At 42.4% G+C, this 24005-nt stretch overlaps 1 protein-coding gene across 4 annotated transcripts; it reads left to right on the top strand.

Annotated features, from left to right (window-relative positions):
* Positions 1 to 909: 909 nt before the first annotated feature.
* On the top strand, positions 910 to 14405 carry LOC143496069 (C-type lectin domain family 18 member A-like). 4 transcript variants are annotated; one of them, XR_013125598.1, is made up of 12 exons: positions 910 to 1080; positions 1952 to 2043; positions 7935 to 8165; positions 8300 to 8397; positions 8656 to 8777; positions 9267 to 9374; positions 9507 to 9611; positions 10166 to 10272; positions 10460 to 10589; positions 11067 to 11221; positions 11310 to 11401; positions 12892 to 12935. XR_013125598.1 is itself a non-coding variant. In XM_076992574.1 (12 exons), exons 1-12 carry the CDS (start codon positions 957 to 959, stop codon positions 12927 to 12929), a joined length of 1332 nt encoding a protein of 443 aa, XP_076848689.1. In that variant the 5' UTR covers positions 910 to 956; the 3' UTR covers positions 12930 to 14405. The 4 variants fall into 4 exon arrangements, 2 of the variants coding, with proteins under 2 accessions (XP_076848689.1, XP_076848688.1); XM_076992574.1 differs by having other exon boundaries at positions 9507 to 9599; positions 11067 to 11163; positions 12892 to 14405; XM_076992573.1 differs by having other exon boundaries at positions 11067 to 11163; positions 12892 to 14405.
* Positions 14406 to 24005: the final 9600 nt, after the last annotated feature.

The raw sequence follows: 24005 nt of genomic DNA, 5'->3' as shown, positions 1-24005 counted from the left end.
CTGTCCAGACGAATTGCTATCATTCAGCGTCATGGAACTTTTTGCTGAACAACTTATTGGAGTGGTGCATGTTTTGAGGATGTTCAATTAATATTTTCTTAAATGAACACTGGGACACTGGGCGCTGAGATACTGGTTATGTAAATGAACAATAAAAACAAAGAACGAGTAGGTCAGATATTTCCAATATCCATCAAACATTTAACCCTCATTGTAAATGGACCTGAACATTCTTGGGAACTAAGACATCTCCAGCTCAACAAATATAATAATCATCCATCACTGTGACTGGACTGAGCTCTAGTTTCCCAATATCACTTTTTCCTCCAGACACATAATTTTCACTCATAGCAGGCAAATAGTTTCTGTGTAAGCTTCCTCTATGGGATTAATATTATCGAAGTGTTCTCACTGTCGTTTTGACACACATTTATGAAAATAATATATTTTTGAGGAGCATTATATTAATAGTTGTCAGATATGCCTAATGAAGCTGTCAGTCTTGGCAAGAAAGATTCATTCTTTTTCTGCTGCACTTCACGATCTCAACTCGAGCGATTTAATGGTCTTCTACCGTACTAAATCTCTTGTTTGAATCTTATTACATATTTCTTCGTAAGTGAGAAAAATCTTCCTTTGTCTTTATAGCAAATTAAGTCGAAGGTCACCACTGAGCTTTAGTTAAAAGACTAGCTTCACACCCTTCACAGATGAGGAGACACTGTTTCTAATTTGTTTAGATGTTACTCGTCTTACTATCGCGCCATCGCATTGAAGAAGTCTACAGCTGGGAAATGTGCGCTCTGTGAAAATGAGCTGTTAAAAGCGAGGGGGCAGAGGAAGGAGGGAGGGAGAGAGGGAGAGGGGGAGGGAGAGAGTGAGGGAGAGAGGGAGATAACTGTGGTCACACTTTGTGTTGTTGTGCTGCTTCTTTGCAACGGTTAAGTTCTATAGCCATGAGCTCTTCCAAAGTTGTTCGGTGTTTAACCTCGACACTGATCGTTATTCTCTCAGTTCCGAACGCCAGTACAGGGCGGACGCTGGACGCGCAGCGGCCGAACATGGACCCACCTGCAAGGGGTAAGCGCCTATTAATCAGAGCAGAGAGGAATGAGCGTGTCTTCAGTGAACCTGCGGTACAGATGGTTGTGTCATGACTGATAGCTTAGTTCCCTGAACTAAGTTATCATCTTAATCACTCAGAATCAAAAATTGTTTAAGAAATGAAACCTAGTTAAAAAACCTAGGTCGAGATTAGCCTGGTTATAAATACAGCCGTTCTTTTTCAGATGGCTGAACGTTGTCAATTACTGACGCAATTAAATATGATTACTTTCATGTAGAGAGAAAACCTTAATCAGTGAAAATAAATATGGCCTCTGTTTCCATCCGACAGAAGCTCAAGTTCACCAGGCCAGCCATAGATTGGGTGTAATATTTTGCCAGTATGTTTTACATGCCAATGGATTTCCTCTTGATAAAGTCTACAAAGCCATTCGTAAACCGATCAGTTTTATTAAAATATGTAGGCTACTACTGCATTTTCTATTCCCTAATTAATTGAAGTCAGTTCTGGTCGATTATTTATTTATTTAAATTATTTATTAAGAGAACTTAGGTCGACAGGTCTTTTCTTGTTCCATCTATATATTTCATTTTTTCTCACATCACTCAACTTTTTAGCTTTGTATGGGCTTATATTTTATACTTGAGTGCATATTACAAATGAAAATTATTCATATCTAACTATTTAAGTATAATTAATGTAGCAGTGAAATGAATCAATAGGTTCGCCAGTTTCACTTAAGCAGTTTTGCATTGATTACAGGCTGCAGTGCATTATCAAAACGGTCATCACAAACTATTTGACCCCGATCCTGCACACCTCCGATGTGTATTTGGTCACCATGGAGATCTTTCCTAGAGTAACTGGCTTTCTTTTATTCTGCAGGGTTTGGCCCTAAGGAGCATTTTCAGATTGTTACACAACACAATAGACTCCGCAGTGGGGTCAGCCCTGTGGCTGCAAACATGCAGAAAATGGTAAGTTTGCTTTTGTTGGGGTTTTGTTCATGTACTGTTACATTATCACACTTTGCCAAGCTAGTATGAAGGATTCAAGGATGCACCACTGAATGAGAAGTGTATCCATTTCCCTCCATAATTGTTTTGAATCTACACTAGGGCACAAATAAACCTCCCAGGATCTGATCTACTGAAATGTTGCTTTAACACAATAGATTTCAGGATTTTTTCAGTCTAATAATTTTAATGGGGATGTATAATATTTATTTTTTGCTGGTTAACTTTTGTTATTTTTGGCTGTTTTGCCTCCGATGTTTTCCCTAATGATAGCAGAAAAAGATGTAAACACATTTTTGTAATGTGTACATGGTAGACAAAAGGTAAATACGAGCTTGAAAACTCATGGTCACAAGGTGAAAATTAGCTTTAAAACTCATGATCAAAAGGTAAGACTAGCTCTAAGACTCATGGTCAGAAGATGAAGACTAGCTTTTAATGTCATGGTCAGAAGGTAAAGACTAGCTTTTAATCTCATGGTCAGAAGGTGAAGACTAGCTTTTAATCTCATTGTCAGAAGGTGAAGACTAGCTTTTAATCTCATGGTCAGAAGGTGAAGACTAGCTTTCAAACACACTGAAGCTCCTTTTTGGTGTACTGCCTATCAAAGGTAGATTTATCATTGCGGCACTATACGGAACTGTTCAACATAGAGCCCACCGGAACCAGAGCTGAACCAGAACTGATCCAGAGCTGATCCAGAGCTCACACAGACATACTGCTCCTACCTCTTTCCCAGGATCTCATTTTCTCTGCCTCCGTTTTTGGGCTCCTGCCAAACCTTGTCATTAGGGCAGTGGGTTAATGAATCCTGCCAAAGACCCTTAAAGTGGTTACTGCCTACCCATCCTAGCCCTCCACCAACCTACCAGAGCAGGATGCACTTTGTAAAATAATAATCTGTTTAAACAACACAATTAGTTAAAAAAGAACGACCTTGAATGCTTATTCTTGCTACAGGTTTCTCACAGTTAGTCCTGAGAGAAGCAGATAGTTTTAGAAACATCTTGTCGCATTTGTAATGTGACACCAAAGGCAGCTGGGGCCTTTTAGAGGGTATTATTATTATTCCAAAATGCATTTGATCCAAACAGCAGTTCTCCTTTTCTGATGGATATGTCATGTTATAACAATGATATCCTAAGCAGCTGAATGTCACACAGTGGGTGGCTCTGAGCACCATCACAGAGGAATCACAGGCACATGTGTTGTAGCAGGTGGACCAAGGAGGTAATCCTGCAGACCCTGTTTGGAGTTGATCTGCTTTTATAGACATTTGCAGGATTAAAGGGCTTGCAGGAGATAATGCAAACGACCAGCCCCATGACTGCATGATTGTGGCCAGCTCATATGAATGGACTGAGCACAGTGTTTGAGCCAAACACGCTCCCCCATTCAATAGGAAGCACTGTTGCACTTTCATCCACGTGTCTGACTGCCAGGCTCTGTGGTGGACTCAGTGGACCATTCATTCCTAATGTGTTGTGGTGCCAAAATGATAATAGCTGTACCTTTTTTGCACAGTCACATTGGTGATGTCTTAAATCAGCTTGATTTAATTACATTAGGTACAGTTAACAAAATGTCACCTTTCAAGAACACACTCACAGTTATTGGTCAATAGATCACTGTCAAATATAGATGGATAATGTTTCTCTTGCAGTTGTCTTCTTTAATAAAGACAATGTCATATACAGGAGGAACCTTCCATAAAGTCAAATGTATAGATGCACCATACATTAGCTAGAATGATATCATCACATGCACATTGTTTCACTTGGTGTTTCATGTTTGAGTCTTTGCACGGATCATAACGCATAATGAGATGGTGAGTGTGTCGTCATCAGTCTCCATTTTGTATTCAAGCCTGCAGCATTTCAGGTAATTTCTTCGAAAGCCTCACATACGAGTTTCCGTGGAGTTGAAGAGGGATATTAAAGTGGTTTAGTGATAAATTTGAAAAGGCTTTGGGCTGAGCTGGCTTTGTGATTATCGTTCGGGAATATTTGTGCAGGAATCCATAAGCGCAGTCTGATTGTCTGTGGCTGTAAAGAGATTAGAGCCTCACGCTGGAGCTCTAAGCCTTCCTTTCAGAGGGAGATAAGATTCCCTAATTTCATAAAGTTTCTCAAATGATGGTCCTTTTTTTCCAGTGACCCCTCTTATGGTGCTTGAAGTGAATGGAGACTGAGAGCATTTGGAATGATGGAGTGTGTAACAGGAAAAGAAGAGTTGGATGAAGTGTGTGTGTGTGTGTGTGGGAGAGGGAGGGAGAGAGAATGAGGATGTTTGTTGGGAGGAAGATTGCTCTTTCAAACTTCAGCAGAGAAATAATGAAAACGAGGCCATTTCTTCACATGGAAGTGGGAACTGGAGTGGGAACTATTGAATACTGAGAGAGAGAGAAGGGACTTCTGTCTCCCTTGTGTGTCCCTGTCTGTGCTCCTCTCCTCTCTTTTAGCAGAAATGCTGTTTTTAGGAATGTTTGCAAATGTATTAAAAAACCCCTGAAATATCTCATTTACATATCTAATTTACATTTGGACCATTTAGTATGACCTACCAATCTAAGCTCATTTGCATCCTGTTTCCTTTAATCATCCTTGAGATGTCCCCGGATCTTGACTGCAATCCATCTGTGGCAAATTCGATTAATTAGACCTGATTTAGAAAGGCAGAGACCTGCCTAAATAAGGTCTCACCATTCACGGTATATCTCAGACCAAAAACCAAGCCATGAAATGCAAACAATTTACTGATGACTCCTGATGAAGAGTTGTGTAAAGGTACATAGATCAAGAGAAAATTCTTAATTATTTTTTTTTGAAGCATTGAAAGTTATCAGAACCTCCTTAAAAAGACACGGAGTAGTCCATCGATCATATGGTAGCTGGTAATCATTCATGAGGCACATGGCAAATCGTGGTGGTGGTCACATCACACTGTGGTTCTCAGTGGTAGGGACTGGAAGGTCAAATACACAGAGGTCCTTTGAACAATATTCCAGAGTGCAGACGACCTCAGAATGGCGGTTTGCATATCTTCCTGACACTGTCCTGAAGCACGTAGCCAAGCAATTTCTGCACAACTCAAGTCCTTAGAGGTCAGGTCCTTGAGTGGCTCAGGGAAAGGGACTCTAATCCCTTTGAAAATCTTTAAATCTGAAGGTTTTGACAGGACCTTGACAGCATCTGTGATGAAGAATGGGAGAGAATAGCCAAATCCACTTAAGTAGTAAAGGGAAACCCAATAAGCATCAAAGCTGTAATCATTGTAAAAGCACTACTACAAAGCAAAAGGTTATAGTAAGTAAAAGACTCGAATACTTGTAAACAAAACTTTTATTACATTTGCAAAAATCCTATTACAAAAAGAGTCTACAGTAGTCTGTATTCAGCTCAACTTAATTTGGCTTTATAACCTTTTAACTTTAGGTTCTGGTAGATTTTGAGATTTTGATGTGAAGTAGTATTGTAGCTAATATTTTCCAAAGGGGATATCAGACTAAGCTCAGGGGGACCAATCACTGGGCACACATGACAGAAATGTGTTACCTTCTACCAAGCAATGTATTTCTACGCTATAATAACGAAGGAATGGTTTATCTGGCAATATGCTGAATTTGCAAATGAGATGTATCTTAGACAGCCAGTGGCTGTGTAGGAAGGAGAGACGGGGGCAGGACTGGGCCTGCAATTAGCATTTCTTACAGAACCACAAACACAAAACAAAACAGACAAAAAGATATAAACTGCGACACTGTCGTATATAACTACTCAGAGTGTGCCTCGTTTGTCAGCGATAGTAAGCTCACTTATTGCCCAGGGAGCTCTGGAATCAGGTAGTCTACCAAAAGAGAAAACAGCATTTAGGCAGGCTGCACATCATTAGACACAGGTGCACCCAATGACAATTAGCCACCAAATTGCTCCGACTGTCACTCTGTCCTGCAGACGACACTCTCTCTGCCACAGACAGGCTCTCCTGTTTATTCTGTAGGACTCCTCAAATGGGCTTTTATGGAAACACAACAAAGAATATGTTTAGAATTTAGAACAATTTTGAGTTATCTACTAGTCCATTTAGGGAAAAAACCATCCACGTGCCTATTCATCCATTATCACCTACAGTAGAAATTGGATGTGTTTGGCTGGTTTCAGTTGCTTTGAGTAGGAAACACATGGGCAGGTGTTTTCTGCTACTGTGAGCAGAGCTAAATGCACACAATCAGTCTGTAAGGAGCTCTGTCTCTGCACAGGATGCCCGTGGGGTGACCGAGAGCTGGCAGTGTCTCGGCGCCCTCCAGAGACGGAGTGTGGAGAGACGGGGCAGGATGGGGCAGGATGGGGCAGGCTGCCACTAAAGGAGGCCTGCTGGTGGCCTGTTTAAGTTTCATCTCTCTCTATAGCTCTCTCTGTAGTGTGAGTGGGATGAGGATGGCTCAGGTGACTTGGCTGCTGACTACAGTGGCTGCCGACTGTATCTCCCATCCCCCTCCCTTCCCTTCTGCAGTCTGTATCTTGGCTTGGCTTTCTTGGTGGTGGGGGGTGGGGGGGTGTTGCTGTGAACCCACATCTGCGGAAGCAGCCCGCCTTGATGTCACGCTAGGTTTTGGAGTGGTGACGGCCATTACCATGAGAACGGAGTGCTGCCCAACCGTAGCTGCCACTTCTCAACCTTGTAACACTCGTGGCCACATAGACACTCTGCTGTCACACAGGGGTCAGAGGGTGATTACTTAAGAAGGCTTTACTGGAATAAGGTAAGGAAGTAAAGAAGAAAGAAAACGGGTTAGAATTCATATACCAATGAGCATAAATAACGTGACCCTTTGAGAATAAGAGGCCTGTGAAAGCAAACGCTTCCTGACCTTCAAGGTACTGACTACTGATCTGACTGCAGTTCGTGGGACTGGCCCACTGCTGTCCCAGCCAAGTTCAGTGTTCATCACCTGTTCTTCCTGAGCTGTTCGATCTTGGGTTTCTTGTTGGAATACAGTTCCCAGTAAGCTCATCTTGGCCCCCGTCATTCTTGACAGGTCTTTACCACAAGCATCTCCAGTTTCACCACTTCCCTTCTTGTGATCTGCTCAGTTCAGGAAGAAGAATCCCTCACTTCTCAGCCTCTAACTGTCCTCCTCAGTTTACAGTTCAGTGCTGTTCATCCTGGAGCACAGATCACTATCTGAGAGTTCATTTAAGAAGCGTCGAATGTTTGATTTGTCTAAGGGAATCTACAGTACTGAACCGATCTCAAGGAGGCTAGACACATACAATATCATTTTTTTGACAATAAAATGTACTTTTAAAGCACAGCTGTTATGCCTTATCTTCGCTTGGCTGCCGATCTCTGGTGTGGTTAATCTAGGCATTGCAGAGTTGATGAAAACTTGTCTTATTAGTCAGCAGCTGTCACCTTGCAGCCTTGTATGTGTTTTGACAAAGCCCGGTGTTAGATTTGTTTAAGCTTTCCAGAAGTCTCTGGAGAGCAATCTGCACATGTCGCTGCATACTGTAGCAGATGAAATGAGTTCTTTCCTTCCTCATAAGGGGAAGTTAGATGAGATGTGGCCGTTTCAGATTCTTGTCTACACACCAGTTATTTAGACTGTCCCAAAGGCCACTACCCTCTGGGAAAATGTTTGAACCGCCTAATAACCTCCTAAATAACATTTAGAGATCCCCTTTCATCAAAGCTAAGCTTTTTGGGGATTCATTAATTAATTGCAGACATCCTGCAAATACTGAGTAACATAAAGTCTCCATGCTTGCCTTTCTTTATAAAGATGATTCACGTTGGTCTGTTGGGTATGTCCGTTGTTTTTATTTCTTGTTTCTCTTTCATTATTTCAGGAGTGGAGTGAGACTTTAGCTGTGATGGCTCAGCAAAGAGCAGAGTTCTGCTTTAAGGACAGTGTTGGATCAGTAGAAGGGATGGAGCATGTTGGATGGAACATCCATCAGTGTCCACATGGTACAACCTCCTACACTGACCTCATCAACTCTTGGTTCCTAGAGGGTCAGGACTATAGCTACCGGAGTGGTCAGTGCAGGAGCAATCGCACCTGCGATCATTACACGCAGGTAATGTTGTCTGTTTTGGACACTGGAAGAAACCACACAGCAGCTGTTCTTAACACATGGAACTGATTGTCTAAGAGAGTCTGGCTGAGTGATGATAGCATAATCCTAAGTGCTTATGTCTTGCTGTGCATCAGCTGGTGTGGGCCACCTCCAGTCACGTGGGCTGTGCCCTGCACGTGTGCAGCAGGGGAGCAGGACTCTGGGACGTGTTTGTCTGTGCGTATTCCCCAGGGTAAGGTGGTGTGCTCCGTGTCACGTGTGCTTCTGTCTGCACGTACTGCTTCTCCTTTCATCTGTCACCGTGTTTTCACAGTTAAATCATCTGTATCTTGAACCTTTGCGTTTCATCACGATCTTGGCATCTGACCTTTCGTTTTCTCAAATGATGGCATCTGTCTGGAAGCAGCTCAGGATGCACTCTGGGACTCGGGCTGCTGGCTGGTCTTTGGAAACATGTTGCTGGCTCAGACCTCTTGCTCTCCGTCTGCAGGGGGAACTGGGAGGTGAACGGCAGGCATGTGAAGCCCTACAGAGCGGGAGCTTCCTGTTCCCTCTGCACTTCCTCCATGTCTGGCTGCGTACGCCTGTGGGATCACGTCAGCGGCCTGTGTGGTGAGAGCATTGTGGATCCCTCTGCAGGCGCCCGAGCAGCGTGTGGTCGGCTCTACCTGAAAACGCTTAGTCAGAAATTCAGTTTGTTCCAAATATTCAGTGCTACACTCAGCAAAATGGAAGAAAAATGTACATCGGAGACATTTTATCCTGAATTATCCTCCTTGAGCTATTATTCATAAGCACTATTATACAGGTATAAGCTGATGTTTTTAGTCAATATGATCTTGTTCTTTATTGAACCTTTATTCATTTTGAGATAAGTTGTCTTGGGTCCATGGACTATTTGTGGTATTTGTAGTTCATGTTCATGCTTCATTTTAAACAAGAATAATTATTCAGTTATATCGTCATAACTTGTATTTCAGATAACTTTTTTAGAATGTATTTTTTGTTTAGTAAACAAGCCTGTTGGCATCTAAGTACCTCATTTTTGTGTGTTCTTGTGTTTCCCCTGTCGTCCCTGTTGTGTGTGTGGTGGTGTTTTAGAGACGCCCCGTAACCCGTGTCGCGTGAGCTGTGGTGAACACGGGTGGCTGAACGTGTCCTCGTGTCAGTGTCACTGTGCGCCCGATTTCACCGGCCGCTTCTGCCAAGGTGAATACCACCACCCTCGTATGCTCGTCTCTGCCAGTGTGCCGCCCCCCCCACACACACGCACACACACACACACACACACACACTCCCTCCCCCATCAGGTGATGCGTCTGGCCTGTGTTTATGTTGCAGTGCGCTGTGGCGTGCAGTGCGTGCACGGGCGGTACCGGCGTGAGGAGTGTTCCTGCCTGTGCCTGCAGGGCTACGGAGGGGCTCAGTGTGCAGGTGAGTGTGCAGGTGAGTGTGCAGGTGAGTGTGCAGGTGAGTGTGCAGGTGAGTGTGCAGGTGAGCATGCAGGTGAGTGCGCAGGTGAGCGCACAGGTGAGCGCACAGGTGAGTGTGCAGGTGAGTGTGCAGGTGAGTGTGCAGGTGAGTGTGCAGGTGAGCGCGCAGGTGAGTGTGCAGGTGAGTGTGCAGGTGAGCGCGCAGGTGAGTGAGCAGGTGAGCGCGCAGGTGAGCGCACAGGTGAGTATGCAGGTGAGCGTGCAGGTGAGCGCGCAGGTGAGTGTGCAAGTCAGTATGCAGGTGAGCTCGCAGGTGAGCGCGCAGGTGAGCGTGCAGGTGAGTGTGCAGGTGAGCGTGCAGGTGAGCGCTCCAACAGCGACGCAGTCTTTCCGTAACTTCTCCCGCTTTGCTGTTGACCATCATCTCGGCTGAAACTGTATTGTAATGGGCCCTGTTCACTGATCCCTGCTGTGCGACCAGAAGCATCTCCAGTTTAACTCTGAGCCAGACTGAATCCTTGTCTGCGACGAGCGTTTGCTTACCCCTCATCCTCCGCTGTTGTGCAGAGAAGCTAAGCTTCCCCTACCATAGCTGTGACATGCAGATAGACGGCCAGTGCTTCATGGTGTCCTCTCAAGCTGAGACGTACTATACAGCCAAGCTGCGCTGTCAGGTGAGAAATATTACACACAGATAGATCTTATCGTCCATATTGCCTGTACACTTACATGCCGTGTGTGTGTGTGTGTGTGTGTGTGTGTGTGTGTGTCAGTACACTTAGTTTATGTCAGCCCTCTCAAATAGGTATTAGATGCTCTCTCCTAAACATATGAAGTCTAGAAGTATGTTTTTGTGTGCAGGATAAAGGAGGCGTTCTTGCTCAGGTGTCCAATCAGAAGGTCCAGGACATCATGGCCTTTTACCTCAGTCAGCTGGAGAACTCTAACGAGATCACTGACCCTGACTTTGACACTCGCAATTTTTGGATAGGTGAGGATACTTCAACCAAACTTAGAGCTGCAAAGTGTTTAAGGTTTTGTGTGACGCTACCCAAAAAAATTTTATTTCTCCACTGGACTAAAGTGCTAATCATCTGGGTGTTGAGCTGCTTAAGGTTATGTGAGAAAAATACATGAATCCCTTGGCTGTAGCGCTCCTATTCTGGCATGTCTCGCATTCCTTTGCAAAAAACATTTATGTTTCTTTGCAGAAGTGAGGCGTTCTCAGGTGAATAGTTTGAATTGAATTGCAAGGAAACATAATTTTCTTTCAGGTCTTTTTAATAAAGCCACCAGCAAGGGAGTTTCAGAGCAATGTGTGAGAATGTAAAATCACAATTCAATACAACAGCATTCTATACTTTATTTGGTCACTTTTCCCAGGCTCCGGAAAATACGTTTGTCCTTCCCAAACATTTTTACTCATGAACCCCAGATAACCACACTTTCTTGTTTTTTCATTAAACAGGTCTGACTTATAAGTTAGTGAAAGACTCGTTCCGCTGGGACACAGGAGAGACTCTTTCATTCACAAGCTTTGCTTTTGGACAGCCGGACAATCATGGGTGAGAGGCTGCATTACGATGACATTTGGAGATATGTCCTAATTGACTAAGGTGAAAGGTAAGACACTGGGTGATAATAGTGACAATGCCAAGGAGCTGCAGTGTTTGTGTGTGACCATTGGGTGTCCCTCTTCTCTCTCTCTGAGCTTTGGGAATTGTGTAGAGCTGCAAGCGTCCAGCGCTTTCAACTGGAATGACCAACGCTGCAAGACTCGCAACAGATACATCTGTCAATTTGGTGAGTCCTGAATTGTCCACAGTGTGTTTCCCATGTATGTCTTTGAAGGTAAGGGGTAAGGAGTTTGCCATGTTTAAACCACTGTTGTATTATTTGACAATACATTTAACACTTGTTGACAGACCACCATAAAAACTTTAAATGTTCAAAGCAGCAAGAGTCCTGAAGCATCACAGGCATCGAATCAGCACAGGGGTCAGTCATAGCAGCATGGGCGCTGAAGAGATGTGGGCGTCAAAGTGCCGTAGGGGTCCCAGCAGGTGCTACGGCAACTCTTCAGTGACTGGTTCACGGGTGCTAAAGTGGTGTGTTTAAGCCCAAAGACAGCACATAAACCCAAGCATCATTTTAGCTGTCTCCTGCCCTCACCCTTTATGGGTCCGCAAGTTTACGAGGGCAGGCATTTCAGCTGTGGCAGTACCATCACACTCAGCAGGAATCTCTGGCATTCATCATAAAGCGCTTTTTCAAGATCGATGCACACCACTCCTACAGAGGCCACACAGGAGCCCACACTTTCTGTGCACTGTGATTAGAACTTCTGTGTTTTATCTTGTTTACTTTTGATCTATTTTGCTTTGCTTTGTTTTATGCAGTGGTTATTGATTATGGGATATGGGTGTGACTTAATGCAGCCATTGTTGCCACAGTGACACTTTAACAACATACTGGTTGAAAGCTCTTAATCTTAAGAGAGCTGATTGGTGGGAAATGATTTTCTGGAATGAGCAGTCTTGGAGACGCATGCTTTGCTGGTAAATACACACACACACACACACACACACACACACATGTGCGCGCACACACACACACACACACACACACACACACATACACAGATGAAGCAGAATCAGACATTACGAGGGAATTCAGTGGAGCAACAAATTGTGTTAAGAAAAAAGTCTGACTGGGATTAATTGCTTTTGGTCTGTCTGTATCCAGCCCCTGCTAAGCAAACAGGGGCCCTGCATTCACACTCACTGTTAATTGCCGTTGAAGCGATAAGTGGAAAACAAGCAGCATGAGGAGGTCATCTGGAGGTCACAGAGAGTAGCAGAGTATCGGGGGGACTGCATCAGAACCCACATCTCTCCACATCGTTGTGTTTTATTAGGGCCGCACGTGGCCCAGTGTGTTGTGTTGAGTTGAGGTGATGCCCATTACAGAGCCAAGTGTTACTAAGAACAACTGGTCATGGTTTTATGTTGGAGATCTCTCGCTGTGTGAAATATTTAGAGGATTTATGAAGAAGGAATTGCTTATCTTATTCTTACAATTTCCAAAAAAAAAAATTTCCTGTAAATCACACACAAATAGAACCCAGTGGATTAAAGAGATTGGTTACAGAAGCCTCATTGTGCTCAAGTAAATCTAAACTTGGTTCCTTTTCGCCAATATGCTTTCTGTTACTGATTGCCTCTGTCATTTTAAGATCACACTTGTCTCTATTCATTGTGTGTGTGTGTGTGTGTGTGTGTGTTCACATGCAGGGCCAGAGCATGTTGCAGTCTGGGACGTTGGCAGATGAGAGCTGTGAGTGGTTCCTGACAGCAGCAGAAAGCCACTGCTCCAGGGCTGCTGTTTCACATAGACTGCATTAGGTGTTTGGAGCACAGGTGGAGAACTTCTCATCTCTACAGCCACAACTCTGTCGGCTTTTCCTGTCACCTGCCCCTGTCTCCTGGTGGAAGCGTGTGCTCCGCGGACCCTGGACTGCGAATGAGGAGCTTTTGTTAGGAGGCATCGCACTGTCACCGGCATTGATTCTGTCAGTAAGACCTTAGTAAAGTCTAATCTTGTAGTTCAGAGTGCCTGTGCATTCCACAACATGTGCAATAGATCAGTGTGCGCTCTTCTCCACAACATGTGCACTAGATCAGTGTGTGCTCTTCTCCACAACATGTGCACTAGATCAGTGTGTGCTCTTCTCCACAACATGTGCACTAGATCAGTGTGTGCTCTTCTCCACAACATGTGCACTAGATCAGTGTGTGCTCTTCTCCACAACATGTGCACTAGATCAGTGTGCGCTCTTCTCCACAACATGTGCACTAGATCAGTGTGCGCTCTTCTCCACAACATGTGCACTAGATAAGTGTGCGCTCTTCTCCACAACATGTGCACTAGATCAGTGTGTGCTCTTCTCCACAACATGTGCACTAGATCAGTGTGCGCTCTTCTCCACAACATGTGCACTAGATCAGTGTGCGCTCTTCTCCACAACATGTGCACTAGATCAGTGTGCGCTCTTCCTCACACATCTTCATGGGCTGCTAGCACACGGATGAATGCAGAACATCTATCAGCCATGTTCCAACTCTACATATTAATGTACTGAAAAACACATGATCAGCCAAATACTCTTTCTCTCTCTTTTTGACTCTCTCTCTCTTTGACACTCTCTCTCTCTCTTTGACTCTCTCTCTTCCTCTGCCTTTCTCCACTGTCTTCCCACCCTGTATCTACCTCATGCCCTGTCTCCTCCACATCATCATATCCCACACTATTATATATACATGTCTAGCTCAGCCAAACTGGCTCGCTCACTGTTGCTGATGCTACTAGTTGTAGAAAACGAACCGCCTGCAGTTGTTTGTGATTGTGCATTTACATCCCATAATTCCCGCTAGACCGTGTACTTTCTTTTTTTCTTTTTAATAAAAAAATCCCATGATCGATCAATTCTCTCCATGTGCTGCTGCCTGGGGCACGTGATCGAGCGCAGGCCGTCTTTATGTGCTGTAGCCGGCTACACACACACACACACACACACACCACAGTTTTGTGTGTCCCCAAACATGTATGTTGCAGATTAGAGATGTTGAAGAGCTTTAGTATGTTGTTATTTGTATGAACGATATCTTTTCACTGTTTATGATAGTGTTTATTTGCTTTGAGCATTGCAGTTCACTCTAAAACTGCAAAATGACTACTGCTTTTTATACTTCTGGACTGCTGAACTACAAATGATGCTGGTCTATTAAAAGGAAACATTTCCATTTTATTTTTGTCTCTGTGTTTGGTACGTGTGCATTATATTTTATGACTGGAAATCTATCTAACATTTATCTGGGTCTGAAAATGTTGTGTTTAGTGTAAAATTTTGTGTCTGTGTGCACTTATTTTAATATAGCCTTTGAGAGGCCAGTACAAGGTTCTCTTCTATATTAGTTATATAAATATAAATATAATATAAATAATATGTCTATTAAGATATAGCCATACACTCAGGTGATCTGACACAGAACTGTGGGAGGATTAAACCCACCTACTGCTGAAACGGCATGTGGTGGAACACAGGACAACCTCCACAGCATCATTGAGCTAATGTCCATTTGTGTTTGATAAAGGTTAGATTAAATTATGCATGTTTGGTATATGTTATTGTTGTGTATGCATGGTATATGGTATATGCATATGATTTGTTGCAGTCTTGGTGTGTGTGTGTGTGTGTGTGTGTGCGTGTGTGTGTGTGTGTGTGTGTGTGTGTGTGCTCATGTCCCACCTGAGCACATGCTGAAGATCTTAATCAGCTGGGTGGGAGTGTGAACGAGGGTTCATAAATCACCACTCTCATTACTTCGGGCATTCCATATGGGCTTAAACCTTCACTGTAATCTTGCTGCCAATCACACCAAAGCTCTGGGTGTGCATCTGAAGACATGAGATCACTAAATTTAAACTTATAAAGAGCTGATCAGTGTGTCTGTATGCATTGCAGTTTATTTTGTGTGTCTCAGTATATTACATAGAGCAGTTAAGGAGACTGGTCTGCCCCTGAAAATCACCATCATAATTTATGCAGTTATATTCCAACAAGTTTTTCCCCCTCTATGTTGATTCTGTGCAGCACAGATAATAAAAACAAATTCACTTGACATGATTCTACTCCTCTCTGTCTCTCTCCAACTCCAGTCCAAAATCAATTACACTCCACAGGCCAATAATCTAGTGCACCCCCCCCCCCCCCCCAGTGCACCCTTATCTTCCCCTCAATGCCAGATAGAAAATAACAAATTACTGCAGATCATTCGGCTGCTAGTACTGCTACGCTAACGGAGCGGCGGCTTTGGGGCGTGTGGCTCAGTTTGGCGGGATTCATCTCTCCAGCTTTCCTCGCTCACCCGCACAAGGCGCTACTCCTCTTCCTCTCTCTCTCTCTCCCTCTCTCCTTCTGTCTCTCTCACCCAATTTCTCTTTCCTTCTATTCTCTGTCTCTCATCTACACTCTCTCCCTCTCCTCTCTGTCGCTCTCATCCCCTCTCTCTCTCCCTCTGTCCTTTCTCTCCTTTTACTTCACTCTTCTTCTCTGTAGTGTTTTCTGTCCATTATAGCCACCACACGGTTCTTTTCACTTTTTTGAGTGCCTTGTCTATTGTGGCGATCTGCAGTAGATTAGGATGGCTTGGAAAAACTTGACTAGCAAGTCGTGCTGTGCCTTCATGTTTATAGTACTGTAATGGCATAGCGCATGTGCTTCTGTATTTCATAACCGAGGTCTCCCATTCAGTGGTTTATTTGTCAAATAACAGTATTAGACACGCTATGAACCTATGTGGGCTTCAGGTGCCAATTTTGTTTTATCTTAGAGACATGGAAAGAATGGAATAAGGATTATTCACACTGCCGAGCGCAGAATGCCACAGTGATATGGTTCACTGCTCTGCTGGGAAGACTTGCTCCTGTATGCATGTATTAATTGACCTGAATCTGCTTGTATACTGACTTTGGACATTTCAGGTTCTAGATATATTGAGGAAATCTGATTCATGGGGTGATGCATATTAAGCTAGTGTACTTTTTCCTTAAGCATATGTATGTGTGTGTGTGTGTGTGTGTGTGTGTGTGTGTGTGTGTGTGTGTGTGTGTGTGTGTGTGTGTGTGTGTGTGTTTGTTTACTGCGCATGTGGATCCGTATGTGTGCACTGCAATCGGTGCTGCATGTGCAGACACACACCCTGTGCATCAGCGGAGCAGGCGAGGGTGGAAGCAGGAGGCCCGTGTGACAGTGGCCCGGTGCCGGGGCTGTGCTGGCCTCCTGATAAGGTGCAGAAAAGATGGTTTCAGAATGAAAGGCACTGGAGGCAGGGACATTGGAATTAGCTCCTATTGTCATGGTAATGACTGTGATATTTTTCACCTCCAGCAGACATGGACCCCGCATTGTGTGGCAAACAGGAATGCAATTTCTCAGCCAGCAGCGATCAGAAAAGGGAATGACAATTACAATCCTCTTTGAGAAAGAAGGTCTCTAAATGACTTTTCATTCAGGCGAGGCGAGGGGGCTGTGAACCAATTAAAGCATGTGTGGAGCCCCAGGGAAAGTGCCACAGTTTCTGTGACCTCATGCTGTTATTTAACCCACATAAGGAATATTCTCTCATTCACACTCATGAACACACACACATGCACTCACACACATGCATGTCTGGACACCGAGACTGCTCTTACACTCTCACAGTTACATTTTTATGGATATTTAAGAATTACATGAATGGACACATGTGAAAATATGTCATTCAGTTCCACATTCTTTTTAGCCATATTTTGCTGAATTACTGTTGATATGCCCAATTACTTCCCATAATCAGCCCACGTAATGAGTAATTTCAACTGGCTTCAGTCCATCATGGTTATGGAGTCGCCAGTAGGCTAATGAAGTGTGTATCCATGGAGAGCCCCCTGGCTCAGAGTTTGGAAACTTGATAAAGAAACAGAATTATTTCTGCTCAGTGTGATCCATCATGATTAAAGGTTGCAGACAGGTTTATGCTCAAAGACAAGATTTAGATAACGTTCCGGTCTTTTTCCTTAAACAATTTATCTATTTGGTGGAAGTTTAAATTTAAATAGAAAGGAAAAATGCACAACTGCAGTACAATTTCTCAAAGGTGGAGGGGGTGGTGGGTGGGGTCCATGCAGAATTAAATATTTGGAGATGGAGAGCAGAGAGGGATTCAGATTGGGTTGGTAAAACCAGCAGCAGATAACGACTGACAACAATAGAGGCAATTACTCAAGGAATGGGAGATAAGTGCGGCCTCGTTGAGATGAAGGTTTCCCCCGTAATGGTTCATTTATTCAGGAGCTTCTCGTCCTCTGCGCTGCAGCGTCTTGAGGAAGAGTGCACGAAAGGCTGCAATCAGCACTCAATTAGAGTGTTTTACATTTCAATGGTAATGAGGATGCAGGAGTGAAAAAAGAGAGAGGAGGCAGAAAATAGGGAAGATAGAGAAGAAAACATGCAAAGAGAGAAAGAGAGAGAGAGAGAGAGATGAGGAGATTATAGAGGTGATTATAATGGTCAGAAAGACAGGAAATTGGCTAGAGTGATATTTATGTTTTCTTAAAGAGGAATAGAGGAATGAAAAACATTGAAGTTATTACGATTTAAATATTTTGTCCAAAATTAAATGGACATGGTTGGACTTTGTGATCAGAAAGAAATAAGAGATTAATTAAAATCTATTCAGGGTGCTTTCCAGTTCCCTATAACTTTAATGAATAACATTAAGTTGCTTCAAGAGCATGGATTTTGCATACAAAATTGAATTTAAAGCAAATGCAGGGGCTTAAACACTGATTTGACAAGGGTTGGATTCTAAACAACAATCATTTTATAGGAATTTAATTTATTCCCGTGCACCAATACCCAGAGTGACCAGGCACAGACGTTCAAACTTCATGGTTATAGTGGGAGCTGTGAAATATATCAAGCCCACATCTTCAACATTAAATGAAATGAATAATTGCCAAAACCAATAATTGGATGTATTCAGTGGGAGACGTGAACAGACAGGACACAGTGGTATCTTTAAACCAATCTTTCTGCACCCTTGCTGCATTATGGTCTCTGTACACTCTATCTCCCTCTCTCTCTCTCTCTCCCATCCGCCCCACTCCGCACTGCTCAACATATTTGGATGCAAGATGAACTTTGATAAGAGTTAATGAGAAAACGCTATTGTGTCGAGGAGGGAGAATGGAGAGTGGAAGAGAATGCCTGTCTCGCCAGCCAAACACTAGAGCTTCCTCTTCAGGAAATATGAAAGAGGGAAGAGATCCAGAGAAAGTGAGTCAAGAGAGCCAGTGAGGACGAGAAAGACAAAAGGAAGGAGACATTTCAGAGCGGCTATGGATGAGGAAAGCAGAGGAGAGAACGTGGAAAATGAACAGGCTTATCTTCCCTGATGAATATTCACCTCCCACTCCGTCTGAGGGGTGTACTTGAGTATGAAAGTTTGATCGCCCCTGTGAACAAGACACTAATTACACCTATACCAGATTCCAAGTGCACCTTAATGAGTGCTGTGGATTTAACGTGCATTTATGTTCAATGAGGTCTCTTCAGATGTCAGCTGGAGCTTTTCTAGATTACAGGTAGGGCATTCCTTTGGCTTTGATTGGAATTGCTTTGGAATGAGCACAGGTGATACAAGGAGAGACTGAAATACATGAAAAGGCAAATCATTCTTGATGCGTCACATATTTGGCCGGATCTAGGGCATTTAATGGATCATATTTTGGTTATAAAACTGGTTATAAAACTGGGCTGAGACAGAGTTAGGACCGATTCTGGACAGAGGGTGGATGCAGCAGTGGACTAACGAGAAGGCAGAGGAGAACACAGGACTTCTCAAGGACATGGTATCTTAATTGAAAACGACAGCTTCAATTAAAAATGTAATCATTTCACCAGTTTTCTAATTAAAATGGAGACAGCTGATAGTTTTGTCTCATTAACTTCAAAGAGCACCACTGCACAATGGCTGGATGGGCTTCTTACTTGTGTTTCTTTTTATTTTATTTTATTTTTTATTCTTGTTCCATGGTGTGGTTCACTTAGCTGAATGGGGAGGAAGAAAAGAGAATCACACCCCAAAAGAACTAGGCAACATCTCACTGATGTGCTCTCTCAAAGCTGCACCAAAAATGTGTTTGTGTGTGTGTGTGTGTGTGTGTGTGTGTGTGTGTGTGTGTGTGTGTGTGTGTGTGTGTGTGTGTGTGTGTGTGTGTGAGTGTGTGTTAGTTACCAAAAGCCTCAGGGAGATGATGAAGGGAAGGGAAAGGGACAAATAGAACACCTTTGTTCATACAGTGATCAAACTCTCCTGTGCAGCGCGGGAGGGAGGTGTAATTGGTGCACGAGACTGGAGTGCTTTGATTCTGCAGGCCCATGTGCTGGAAGCAGAGATATGTACTCTTAGATTAATCGCCACTGAGAAAAACATAAAGGGTTTGTCCAAGCACATGTATTTTTTTTTGCCATTACAGCATCATTCAGTTGAATGCCTTTGAAAAGCATTTGAATTCATAACAAGGAGCTTGAGTCAAGCTGTCATTTTCTCACATTTTCAGTTTTTCTGATTCACTTACAGTAATGGGGGGAAGGGGGCTTATTTCATAAAGCACACTGAAGAGGGTTTATAGTTGAAACAAGTCCTGTACTGCTAGTCCACTGCTAGTCCAGTCCTAGCATTTAGTTTTCAAATTCTTGTCTTCCTATAGTCATTCTCCTAATCATGCAACCAAAAAAGGAGCTTTGTGCTATCTAGTATAGCTTATTATTGCTTTTCCATTGATTTCCAGTTCTAAGATTTCTAAGACTTTTTCATGTATTTCTTCCAACTGTTCTTTAAAATAAAAACGCTCATAGAATGTTAATGTTAGAACCATTAAGCTTACAGTTATGCTAATTTAAGGAATAAAAGGCTTTGAAACAAAACAAAGACACACTTTTGTTTATGATAATACAGTAAATAGAAACATCACAGGATGACTGAAAATTAAAATGTATCCAGCACTTGGGATTTGCCATCTTTGCAATCAATAAAACAAGAACTATGGTATAAATGGTCCAGTCAGTATGCTTTCACTTTCCATCAGTGCCAGTAGGCTATAGTAGTGTGTTAAGGACATGTCTTTGTCTTTGGAATTTGTAATATTAGTTAGCTTGCTAGCTTGTGCCATTGGCTCATTTTCATTTTCAAAGTTGATTAATTTGAGTTAAATAAAAAATGCTGATGCCATTTTATGTGGTTATTATCAAATATTTGTTTTAATGTTAACCTATGACTAGTAACATTTATTATACCGTGCCTTGCTAAATGACATTAGATCTAAATGGCTAACTAGAATAGCTAACTAGTTATGTAGCTATTAGCTATAGCTAGATAACTAGTCTTTTTGTTTATTGGTAGCTGAGTGAAAGAAGATTCTAGCTAGCGTATTTATGTCTATTGCACTCCATAAACTAAAGCACGAGTGCTTAGGTAGCTAATGCCTCGCTCATTAACACTGTGTGAATGATATATGGACTTGCTAACAGTTTCCAAAACTTTCTATGTAAAATCTATTAATTTACAAGTTATAAGAATGAATCACTGAATCAGAGACATAATGCCTATTTACTGATCCAGGAACATAATTCTTATTACTGATACAAGAACCCTATTACTGATCAAGAAACATTATGCATGTATCCAGGATCATTCCTATTTAAAACTCAAGAGGAGACATGTGTGAGATCACCAAGGTAATAATCATAATAATAATAATAATAATATTAATAATAATAATTTCCACTTATCTAGCACCTTTCAAAGTAACCAAGGACGCTTTACAGAGAAAAACAAAAAAGAACAAAGACAAGGTCTTTATCTCAGGAGACACATTTTAGACTTATGCTCATTTTTGTCTCACCATTAGATCTCATTGTTGTCTAGGAGAAACTACAAAGACATTAAGGAGATCTCCTGTTTGATTTTTCTTTCCTCTGGTAATTGTTGTTTTGCCTGAAGATTCAGCTGCTCCAAGTTTTGTTTTCACCGTTGTCTGATTCTCATTTTCAGTATTAGACAAACGCAGGTATTCCAGTCAAACATGAATGAATCCAGGCTGTTCCTCTGTTCTTGATTCAATAATAATCATGATATTCCTGGATCAGTAATAAGAATTATGTTCTTGGTTTCACATAGCCAAACATGCTAGCTAGCTAAAAGATTCAACATATTGTTAGCGTGTTCCTATAATGTTCATATTTGTAAAACATGGCACTCAGGTTTTTGCACTACCCAAGCATTCAGACTTTATGGGTTCATGAGATCACATAAATATACCACCTAGCTTAAGTATATCTTGTTTAAATAAAAAACATTTTCTTTTAATTCTCTTTAACTTTCTTACTATTAGTTACACAGCAACAAACTAGCTAACTACAGACACATTAGCTAACTGTGGTTTGGATATTCACACTTCTTGCTCACTGTTGCCCTCATGATGGTTTTGCAATGAGATGTTAAATTTGATTGGATAATATTATTGTCAGTCCTGAATCAACATGAAGTTGTTCCAGGAAGAAAAGCAACCCATGGAAATCAGACCATGTGTGCACATTCCCTTCTCCAAGGTTAGCTGATTATATTCAAAAGCAATGTTCTAGGCTCTCTCCCAAGAAATATAAGCAGTGCAGATATCAGCAGATGCTTCTGCAGAGGGAATTTGTTTTGTGTATATTGTGTATGTCGTGTGCAACTGGTACAAGTGGTGTTGTTCCCATCACACATTGCAGCATGCACAGACATTTTGGGAGGGAGGGATGTGGTGGGGATGGGCTGTTAGAACATGTACCACACCAACACACATACTGAAAATCACATAAAATTGCAAATGGTTTTCTTGTGAGTACAGAATGTTCTCATGCGGAGAGCAAAAATCAATGGACTACAAACAGGATTACTGGAGTGGGGCTTGGGTGTGATTAGAAGAGTTTAAGGATGACATCTCCGCTGTCTCTGTGTGACACACGAATACACACATGTGCACAAGCACACGCGCACAGTCCACAAAGCAAAGACACCTCAGACAACACAGGGGCGTGAGACAGGACATGCACTTAACTCTCAGATCATTCAAGAGCTCTATCTTCAGTACCTCAATAATCTAACCATTCTCTCCCCTCCTCTGCTCAGATGTCTGTACCACTTGGATGTTCTAATTTCTCTAACCCCCCCATTCTCATTCAATTTCTCCCCCCCCCTCTCTTCTCTCTCTCTCTCTTCTCCCTCTCTCTCTCTCTCTCTATCTCTCTGTCAGATGCAGGTTCTGCCAGTCGTAGCGAAGACACGCAGCGACCGCCCTTGACTTTGCCCGGTTTGGGAGGGCAGTGTGAGCGGATCGTTAGCCTGTGACAAGTGTTGCATTAAAAACGGGGAGGCTGTATAAAAAATGAACCTTTTCTATAAAACTGGGCAAGTGGAAAGGCTTGGTTCCCCTGTATTAGGCTGACCTTCAGGGAGCAATTCGCAAAGAGAACCCTGGCTCTCCTCTGCTTGAAAAAGGTTATATATCTCAGTTACATTTTCATTCAATTGTTCAGAAACAATATCCACTTGTTAGGTAAAGGATATGTTAATAGGTTGGAAGTGATTTGAAATTAAATCAAATTGCACATTATTGAATGAGTTCCAGTAACCATGATTCTCTTTTTTGTAAAGGTCCCATATTGTAGAAAAAAGAAAAAAAATATTTGCCCTAACGAAATGTAAACAATGAGGAAAAACCAAAATGTACACTTCAGACTGTCATGCCTGGCCCCACCCCCACCTGTCAGTCATGTCTTTGTCTTCATGCTCCATGTACTTGTGTTGTCATTTCAGCTGTTCACACCTGTTCATTTGTAACTCCGCCCCTATCTATTCAAAATACATACATTTACATACAACCATTTGCATATGACTCTCTAAAGCAGGGGTGGCCAACCTGTCAGAGACCAAGAGCCACTTTTTTTTACTGTGTTACAGCAAGGAGCCACATCATACACATGGGCACACTTGAACATCACCCATCCCTTCCTCTCTCTCTCTCTCACACACACACACACGCACACAGAGAGACCTCAGCTCAGATTTATTGTAAATGTCACACACAAATAGTGTGGGATCAGTCATGGTCTGGTGTTTAGGGAACCCGTCTTGTGACCAGAGGGTCCTGGGTTCGATTCCCAGGCCTGAGGCCATGACTGAGGTGCCCTTAAGCAAGGCACCCAACCCCAACCACTCACCGGAGCTAGGGCTGCCTACTCTGTTAAAAACATCCTCTGTTCATATTCTTTTTTTCTTTTTTTTTTGCTGTGCATTTTTCCCTGCCATTTTGAGAGCAAACATGACACAAATTGAAATGATCTTGTCCTGACTGGGAAGCGGTGTTTTCATCTCACGCACATAATAATAATAATAATAATAATAATAATCTTTATTTGTATAGCACCTTTCATACATACATGTAAATCAAAGTGCTTTACAGTATAAATAAAAGAAACATTAAAAGGAGATAAGACAAAGACAAAAAGACAAAAAGAAAATGTTAAAAGAAATTAAAGATAAAAATATTAAAATAACATAAAAGTTAAAAGTGAAGTAAGATAATAAAAAGTAAAGTAAATAAGATAAAACTATTAAGATAGTTTCTTAACTAAAAGCGGATCTAAACAGGAATGTTTTGAGACTGCTCTTAAAACTATGCAGGGATGAAATGCCTCTGAGCTCTTCAGGAAGAGAATTCCTGAGCTTTGGGCCATAGTGGCTAAAAGCACCCTCGCCAATCT

Source organism: Brachyhypopomus gauderio, chromosome 2 (genome assembly GCF_052324685.1).
Source record: "Brachyhypopomus gauderio isolate BG-103 chromosome 2, BGAUD_0.2, whole genome shotgun sequence".
NCBI classification, from domain to species: Eukaryota; Metazoa; Chordata; class Actinopteri; order Gymnotiformes; family Hypopomidae; genus Brachyhypopomus; species Brachyhypopomus gauderio.
This window is presented reverse-complemented; position numbering and strand designations above follow the sequence as displayed.